This window comes from Ochlerotatus camptorhynchus, unplaced genomic scaffold, assembly GCF_037179485.1.
Source record: "Ochlerotatus camptorhynchus isolate MF236.1 unplaced genomic scaffold, CSIRO-AGI_Acam_v1.1 ptg000887l, whole genome shotgun sequence".
NCBI classification, from domain to species: Eukaryota; Metazoa; Arthropoda; class Insecta; order Diptera; family Culicidae; genus Ochlerotatus; species Ochlerotatus camptorhynchus.
In genome coordinates, this window is record NW_027041340.1 from 35,273 (window position 1) to 45,597 (window position 10,325).

The 10,325-nt window shown below is 41.3% G+C and overlaps 1 protein-coding gene across 1 annotated transcript; it reads right to left on the bottom strand.

Moving 5' to 3' along the window:
* Positions 1–227: 227 nt before the first annotated feature.
* On the bottom strand, positions 228–4,627 carry LOC135715403 (rap1 GTPase-activating protein 1-like). Its single transcript, XM_065238686.1, has 4 exons — positions 3,481–4,627; positions 3,124–3,415; positions 2,423–2,802; positions 228–371 (listed from the first exon to the last, which is right to left on the bottom strand). The coding sequence occupies exons 1-4, from the start codon at positions 4,531–4,533 to the stop codon at positions 228–230; spliced, it is 1,869 nt and encodes a 622-aa protein (XP_065094758.1). The 5' UTR covers positions 4,534–4,627.
* Between the last annotated feature and the right edge of the window lie 5,698 nt (positions 4,628–10,325).

A 10,325-nucleotide genomic window follows, 5' to 3' on the forward strand; every position in this document is an offset into this window, starting at 1 on the left:
GTATTTTTAATCACCTTTCATTTGATATTATGATCTTTAAGTGGTTCAAAAAAAAAATACAAATAATATTTTGCGATAAGGAACAAAACTAATAATTTTTAAGTTTATCTTTTTCATATAGAATGGCATATATATAACGAAATAAAAAAAATGGTGGTGGGTGATTCGGATGATGATTTCTCTCTGATTTTGGTTTTCCACTCGAGTTTATCAGTGCTTCGGTTTCTTTACTTAAAGGGTTCGGTTGCGGCCGCTGGCATGTACTCCTTCAGGAGGTCACGTAGTCGTAGAATTTCTTTGCCGGCAGCGGCCAGGTCGCCTTGCAGAGAAAGTTCACGCTCCCGTAGCCGTTTGATGTCACGCTGACAGGTCTGAAAATAAATAGATAATAATTTACATTTAGAAATTAAGGAACGGAATGTTTCATTCACACTGCAGTATCAGTGTACATGAATGCTATTTATGAATCAGTTTAATCCTTCTTAATCCGTCAGTGTTCTTGCAAGCGACTACTACTGCCTCTACCCTTAACATAAATTAACTACTGTTCCCATAGATGTCACCACGGTACCATTATGATCGCGCACGGATAGGACCCGATTTGTACATAGTGTGATAAAAGGAAATATTGAAACGATAAATTGACCGTCTTGCCATGGCGGAAGTATGGGAACGTTTATTTATTGTAACATAACAAGGACAGTACATAACAAGCAATTCCAATGATACGAAGACAAGTGGCGACATCTATGGGCAGGTACAGTAGCTAAAAAGTAGAGGCAGTAGTGGTCGCTTGCAAGAACAATCAGTTCTCGCTAGTATCGTTGAAAAAAAACCAACTGTCAGCTATTGTGGATAGTACACTAATAAAGATTTAAAAAAACTTCAAATTTATCCAACATCAGAAAAATTGTCTATACAGGGCCGGTAATACTTGCTTGAAATGTACCACCATTAGTATCACATAAAATGCCTCACATTTTTAAAACTTTTAGTGCCGACCTTTTTTAAATGCATGAATTTGTGATTTTTGAATATGAACAAGATGTTATTTTACAGAACAGATTTCAACATGCCATGAACAATTTGCCAAGAACGCTTCATATACAGTAGTTTTATTATTATCAGTATCTTCCTATGCATGGTCGTATTTATATTTATGGAAGCTCAGGGCCATAAATATGTGGGAACCCATCGAATGCACCAAGTGGATTTGTACAGTAATTAATTTTCAGAATCTTCAAACCAAACTTCTTACTAATTAATTTATTCCTTTATTTGTATCTTATGATTAATATGATCCCAGGCCATTTTTTCAATCTTGATTACTGTCGTGGCGGGCTTTTTTGGACTGTACGGGCTATCCAAGTAACATACATGTTTTATAGCAGTGTATGTAACCTCAGTATGACTGGTTTTGGTTGTAAAGAAGTTTGCTCAACATAATTCAATCAATGTGTGTTACTTGGGTACTTTGGATACTTTCAAACTTGATGAATCATATGAAGTAGATTAAAGAATGGATTAAATGTTTATCCACAACTAGTTACTGGGACTACAATTTACTCGATCGTATTAAATCCTCAGTTAAGCTCTTCCCAGAATTAAACCGAAAAATGTACCAACAAGTTTTATTAAAAGTGACCTTCCCAAAAAATTTACCCAAAGGCGTTGTTGAAACTTGTGACAACAAGCCCCTATCGGGAGTCGATAAGCATTCATAATACTGGATAGTGCGGCACTTTTTCCATATGTCGATGGTTATCTCGGCCCCTTCAAACGGTCTAGTAGGCTATTCTTGTTCTATATCTCGATCTCTTAATATCGAGCGATAGCAGTGCTATAAAGAGCAACCACTCAACCGAACGAGCCAGCAATCCACTAGTATACTGCTGTTCGGTGCGCTCAAGTCTGAGAACCATGAAAGTTTGTAATCAGTAATGATTGAACTAATGTTTGTTTAGAATTAATGAAACTATTATTCATATTGTTGCTTGTTGAATGATGAATGAATAGTAAAGCACTAATGGCTCATTTATATACATAAAACAGATAAGAATTAGGGAACTAAGTAACATGAATTCCAGTATAAGCGGTCGAATTAAATACAGAAACACACCTACTGTTATACACCTACACTTTGCATACAGAAAATAAAGAATATAAAAAATTCCAAGATCATAACCAAATTCGATCAAATTATGCAGTTTTTTGGGACCTCAATACAATCGAAAGAGCAGTGGGGAGCAGAGAGTTGTAAAGTTGACCCACGCTAGTGGTCATACAAAAGGCGAAACTGTCAAATTCTCACTATATTCAAATTACTATTTGATATTTACCCATGCTAATCATAATCATGAAATCGGAAAAATTCGTTCACATACGAATACAATATACTAAAATGGAGTACACATCTACTTACCACATTCTGCCTCAGGAGATCCAGTTTATCACACTTTAGTCGGGTAATTTCTTGCTTAAACCCGTCCATTTGCTGCATAACATCCGGCGTTATCAGGAGTGTCCCAGTGCCTGCACCACTAACGGTATTGCCACCGCCGCCACCACCACCACAACTACTCACATTCGTACCGGCACTTCCGGTACTGCACCGCAGATCACGCGTGCTATCACACCCAGTGCTTCCAGTTCCGACGCTGACGCTGATCACGCTGCCACCTCCGTTCGTTGATCGCTCCACCCGGTCCCCGTCCAAGCAGAGCGAACAGGCTTTGGTTGTAGCATCAGCCGAGGACATCGATTCCAGCCCGGTGTCACTGTCAATGTACGTCGCTCCGGCATCTACATTTGGGAAAACTTTGATTCGTAAATCAATTTTGAAATTAGGATTAAATAAAAAATGAAACAAAGTGCCAGTCGGGAAAACCAAAAGCAACGCAAATGTGTGGGCAAATTGTTGTAATTTGTTTGAAAATTTGCAGCAAAAAGCGAAGAAAGAGAAAAAATGGGAAAAAGAGAGCAAAACATTGAATTATTAGTATACAAATTGGCTAAAGCTACCATGAAGACTGTTATGAACAATAACTGCGGCTATTACGCGCAATCAAGTTGCATTGCGGATATGGTTGGTGAGTGAAAATGTGAGAAGGGGATGACACTTACCCATCGGATCCAGATCAACACTGTTCAAGCTGGAGTCATCACTAGTTTCGGACATTGCCACTGGACCGTTAATATTGTTGTTGTTATTATTGCTAACGCCATCGGAAAGTCCTTTAGCACTATGGGCACCATTACCACCGTGATGGTTGTTGTTGGTTGTGTTGTTATTATTGTTGTTCATATTGTTCGGATTGATCGAACAGCGGGATGTGATGTCCGGTGAGGAGGCTACTGAATCGTTGGGAGACTTCCGCGAGCCCGTCGTGCTACTTTTCGAAAGTGATCGACCGATCTGTTTCGGGGTGAAGTTGGCCAATAGAATTTAGGAGTTAAAGCTAAAACAATAATAATACTTACATTAACTACTTGTCCCGGTCCACAGGGCACGTCGGAGATCTCCTTCGATTTCTTGATGGAATTCTGATGCTTTGGATTGGATTCGACGCTTCCGTTCGTGGGATCAGAATTTTGTGAGCGAAGACGAGCGTTTAGAGCTTTCTTTACTGTGTCGATAAATCGCGAACCGGTAAAGCCACCTTCGGATTTGGGCGTTTCCGGAGTAGGAGAAGAAGGAGCTCCTAGCAAATCAGCTCCTAAAAATTCTCGCGTTTTCTCCTTCAGTTCATCTACTAAATTCTGAAGTAATGACGTTCTCGTACGCAGCTCTAACTGAGCAAATTTGTCCGCTTTGTAGCAAGCGTTTTCTGCGTTGATCAGCTTGGTGAGGAGAAATTCTTTCAGCTCTGGTCCCTTCTTAAATACTGATGGTTGGGGGAGGGTTGGGCCAAAGAACGGCACATCATCCCGAGCAGTTACTGAAATCTTATACCGGCAATTTGGTGTGTTTGGATCCACAGGCTGGATAACGATGAACGCGTGCAGGAAATGACTTGCAATCATCGCTGGGGAGAAAGGAGTGTTTTCCTCCTGGAATACGATTGCCACGATATCGTTACCGATGTGGCGCTTCCGTTGTAATTGTTGGGGATCGCCTTCGGTGTACGGTAGAAGCGTAGACACATGGAACATAATTTCCCGTTCTTTGAATATTTCGTATACAGCGGTGACACCGGTGTGACCGTTCTGAATATCCAGACCACCTCTGTAACCTTTGTGATCACGAAGTCGTATTCGTTGTCCCAGTAGGTCGAGGAACTCTTCGAGTGCTGGAGTCGTGTCGCTGTTGCAGAAGAGTTCTTCCTCCGTGGTCTGCCCGTACCGTTGATATAAAACGCCAAATTTAAAGTTCGTTACTAACACGTGTTCATCGTAACTCGCGATTAACGTGGACGCTTTCGGACACAGCACAGGCATGAAACTATCTACGTTGATCTGTTCATTTAGAAGTCGTGCCATCTTGATCGGAGACAGGTTTGATCCTAAACACGAAGCTGGAATGATTTCGTGCATGGTTCCGGTTCTTAGTCGGAGTAATATTCGAATGTGATCTTGATTTGCTACATTCTCCGACTTGATCGAGAGCAATACTGGACCGAGTTGATCATCGTGACCTACAAGATTCGAGTGTTCCCGTGAGCTGAAAAACCTTCGGTAACATTTGGCCGTGTCGTCAGATTCGATCTTGCCCACCCGCCACGTAGTGTGAGAAGGGATGTCATAGCCTGAATCATGATCAGTACCGTCTAGCCAATAACCCCCACTGTTACTGTTTTTATCATTCCCTACACCCACGGGACAAGACAATGCACCATCCTACAATGGTTACAAGTACTTCTGAACCCGTTTAGGGTCATTTTGATGCTACAAACATCGCCAAAAATGCATTTTTTTCACTTCGGTTGAACCCCAAAAATGCATACTAAACGCATTCTGATCCTGTTTTTATCATTCCCTACACCCACGGGACAAGACAATGCACCATCCTACAATGGTTACAAGTGGTTCTGAACTCGTTTAGGGTGCCATTTTGATGCTACAAACATCGCCACAAATGCATTTTTTTCACTTCGGTTGAACCCCAAAAATGCATACTAAACGCATTCTGATCCTGTTTTTATCATTCCCTACACCCACGGGACAAGACAATGCACCATCCTACAATGGTTACAAGTACTTCTGAACCCGTTTAGGGTGCCATTTTGACGGTACAAACATCGCCAAAAATGCATTTTTTTTCACTTCGGTTGAACCCCAAAAATGCATACTAAACGCATTCTGATCCTGTTTTTATCATTCCCTACACCCACGGGACAAGACAATGCACCATCCTACAATGGTTACAAGTGGTTCTGAACTCGTTTAGGGTGCCATTTTGATGCTACAAACATCGCCACAAATGCATTTTTTTCACTTCGGTTGAACCCCAAAAATGCATACTAAACGCATTCTGATCCTGTTTTTATCATTCCCTACACCCACGGGACAAGACAATGCACCATCCTACAATGGTTACAAGTACTTCTGAACCCGTTTAGGGTGCCATTTTGACGGTACAAACATCGCCAAAAATGCATTTTTTTTCACTTCGGTTGAACCCCAAAAATGCATACTAAACGCATTCTGATCCTGTTTTTATCATTCCCTACACCCACGGGACAAGACAATGCACCATCCTACAATGGTTACAAGTGGTTCTGAACTCGTTTAGGGTGCCATTTTGATGCTACAAACATCGCCAAAAATGCATTTTTTTCACTTCGGTTGAACCCCAAAAATGCATACTAAACGCATTCTGATCCTGTTTTTATCATTCCCTACACCCACGGGACAAGACAATGCACCATCCTACAATGGTTACAAGTGGTTCTGAACTCGTTTAGGGTGCCATTTTGATGCTACAAACATCGCCAAAAATGCATTTTTTTCACTTCGGTTGAACCCCAAAAATGCATACTAAACGCATTCTGATCCTGTTTTTATCATTCCCTACACCCACGGGACAAGACAATGCACCATCCTACAATGGTTACAAGTGGTTCTGAACTCGTTTAGGGTGCCATTTTGATGCTACAAACATCGCCACAAATGCATTTTTTTCACTTCGGTTGAACCCCAAAAATGCATACTAAACGCATTCTGATCCTGTTTTTATCATTCCCTACACCCACGGGACAAGACAATGCACCATCCTACAATGGTTACAAGTGGTTCTGAACTCGTTTAGGGTGCCATTTTGATGCTACAAACATCGCCAAAAATGCATTTTTTTCACTTCGGTTGAACCCCAAAAATGCATACTAAACGCATTCTGATCCTGTTTTTATCATTCCCTACACCCACGGGACAAGACAATGCACCATCCTACAATGGTTACAAGTGGTTCTGAACTCGTTTAGGGTGCCATTTTGATGCTACAAACATCGCCACAAATGCATTTTTTTCACTTCGGTTGAACCCCAAAAATGCATACTAAACGCATTCTGATCCTGTTTTTATCATTCCCTACACCCACGGGACAAGACAATGCACCATCCTACAATGGTTACAAGTACTTCTGAACCCGTTTAGGGTGCCATTTTGACGGTACAAACATCGCCAAAAATGCATTTTTTTTCACTTCGGTTGAACCCCAAAAATGCATACTAAACGCATTCTGATCCTGTTTTTATCATTCCCTACACCCACGGGACAAGACAATGCACCATCCTACAATGGTTACAAGTGGTTCTGAACTCGTTTAGGGTGCCATTTTGATGCTACAAACATCGCCACAAATGCATTTTTTTCACTTCGGTTGAACCCCAAAAATGCATACTAAACGCATTCTGATCCTGTTTTTATCATTCCCTACACCCACGGGACAAGACAATGCACCATCCTACAATGGTTACAAGTACTTCTGAACCCGTTTAGGGTGCCATTTTGACGGTACAAACATCGCCAAAAATGCATTTTTTTTCACTTCGGTTGAACCCCAAAAATGCATACTAAACGCATTCTGATCCTGTTTTTATCATTCCCTACACCCACGGGACAAGACAATGCACCATCCTACAATGGTTACAAGTGGTTCTGAACTCGTTTAGGGTGCCATTTTGATGCTACAAACATCGCCAAAAATGCATTTTTTTCACTTCGGTTGAACCCCAAAAATGCATACTAAACGCATTCTGATCCTGTTTTTATCATTCCCTACACCCACGGGACAAGACAATGCACCATCCTACAATGGTTACAAGTGGTTCTGAACTCGTTTAGGGTGCCATTTTGATGCTACAAACATCGCCAAAAATGCATTTTTTTCACTTCGGTTGAACCCCAAAAATGCATACTAAACGCATTCTGATCCTGTTTTTATCATTCCCTACACCCACGGGACAAGACAATGCACCATCCTACAATGGTTACAAGTGGTTCTGAACTCGTTTAGGGTGCCATTTTGATGCTACAAACATCGCCACAAATGCATTTTTTTCACTTCGGTTGAACCCCAAAAATGCATACTAAACGCATTCTGATCCTGTTTTTATCATTCCCTACACCCACGGGACAAGACAATGCACCATCCTACAATGGTTACAAGTGGTTCTGAACTCGTTTAGGGTGCCATTTTGATGCTACAAACATCGCCAAAAATGCATTTTTTTCACTTCGGTTGAACCCCAAAAATGCATACTAAACGCATTCTGATCCTGTTTTTATCATTCCCTACACCCACGGGACAAGACAATGCACCATCCTACAATGGTTACAAGTGGTTCTGAACTCGTTTAGGGTGCCATTTTGATGCTACAAACATCGCCACAAATGCATTTTTTTCACTTCGGTTGAACCCCAAAAATGCATACTAAACGCATTCTGATCCTGTTTTTATCATTCCCTACACCCACGGGACAAGACAATGCACCATCCTACAATGGTTACAAGTACTTCTGAACCCGTTTAGGGTGCCATTTTGACGGTACAAACATCGCCAAAAATGCATTTTTTTTCACTTCGGTTGAACCCCAAAAATGCATACTAAACGCATTCTGATCCTGTTTTTATCATTCCCTACACCCACGGGACAAGACAATGCACCATCCTACAATGGTTACAAGTGGTTCTGAACTCGTTTAGGGTGCCATTTTGATGCTACAAACATCGCCAAAAATGCATTTTTTTCACTTCGGTTGAACCCCAAAAATGCATACTAAACGCATTCTGATCCTGTTTTTATCATTCCCTACACCCACGGGACAAGACAATGCACCATCCTACAATGGTTACAAGTGGTTCTGAACTCGTTTAGGGTGCCATTTTGATGCTACAAACATCGCCAAAAATGCATTTTTTTCACTTCGGTTGAACCCCAAAAATGCATACTAAACGCATTCTGATCCTGTTTTTATCATTCCCTACACCCACGGGACAAGACAATGCACCATCCTACAATGGTTACAAGTGGTTCTGAACTCGTTTAGGGTGCCATTTTGATGCTACAAACATCGCCACAAATGCATTTTTTTCACTTCGGTTGAACCCCAAAAATGCATACTAAACGCATTCTGATCCTGTTTTTATCATTCCCTACACCCACGGGACAAGACAATGCACCATCCTACAATGGTTACAAGTACTTCTGAACCCGTTTAGGGTGCCATTTTGACGGTACAAACATCGCCAAAAATGCATTTTTTTTCACTTCGGTTGAACCCCAAAAATGCATACTAAACGCATTCTGATCCTGTTTTTATCATTCCCTACACCCACGGGACAAGACAATGCACCATCCTACAATGGTTACAAGTGGTTCTGAACTCGTTTAGGGTGCCATTTTGATGCTACAAACATCGCCACAAATGCATTTTTTTCACTTCGGTTGAACCCCAAAAATGCATACTAAACGCATTCTGATCCTGTTTTTATCATTCCCTACACCCACGGGACAAGACAATGCACCATCCTACAATGGTTACAAGTACTTCTGAACCCGTTTAGGGTGCCATTTTGACGGTACAAACATCGCCAAAAATGCATTTTTTTTCACTTCGGTTGAACCCCAAAAATGCATACTAAACGCATTCTGATCCTGTTTTTATCATTCCCTACACCCACGGGACAAGACAATGCACCATCCTACAATGGTTACAAGTGGTTCTGAACTCGTTTAGGGTGCCATTTTGATGCTACAAACATCGCCAAAAATGCATTTTTTTCACTTCGGTTGAACCCCAAAAATGCATACTAAACGCATTCTGATCCTGTTTTTATCATTCCCTACACCCACGGGACAAGACAATGCACCATCCTACAATGGTTACAAGTGGTTCTGAACTCGTTTAGGGTGCCATTTTGATGCTACAAACATCGCCAAAAATGCATTTTTTTCACTTCGGTTGAACCCCAAAAATGCATACTAAACGCATTCTGATCCTGTTTTTATCATTCCCTACACCCACGGGACAAGACAATGCACCATCCTACAATGGTTACAAGTGGTTCTGAACTCGTTTAGGGTGCCATTTTGATGCTACAAACATCGCCACAAATGCATTTTTTTCACTTCGGTTGAACCCCAAAAATGCATACTAAACGCATTCTGATCCTGTTTTTATCATTCCCTACACCCACGGGACAAGACAATGCACCATCCTACAATGGTTACAAGTACTTCTGAACCCGTTTAGGGTGCCATTTTGACGGTACAAACATCGCCAAAAATGCATTTTTTTTCACTTCGGTTGAACCCCAAAAATGCATACTAAACGCATTCTGATCCTGTTTTTATCATTCCCTACACCCACGGGACAAGACAATGCACCATCCTACAATGGTTACAAGTGGTTCTGAACTCGTTTAGGGTGCCATTTTGATGCTACAAACATCGCCACAAATGCATTTTTTTCACTTCGGTTGAACCCCAAAAATGCATACTAAACGCATTCTGATCCTGTTTTTATCATTCCCTACACCCACGGGACAAGACAATGCACCATCCTACAATGGTTACAAGTACTTCTGAACCCGTTTAGGGTGCCATTTTGACGGTACAAACATCGCCAAAAATGCATTTTTTTTCACTTCGGTTGAACCCCAAAAATGCATACTAAACGCATTCTGATCCTGTTTTTATCATTCCCTACACCCACGGGACAAGACAATGCACCATCCTACAATGGTTACAAGTGGTTCTGAACTCGTTTAGGGTGCCATTTTGATGCTACAAACATCGCCAAAAATGCATTTTTTTCACTTCGGTTGAACCCCAAAAATGCATACTAAACGCATTCTGATCCTGTTTTTATCATTCCCTACACCCA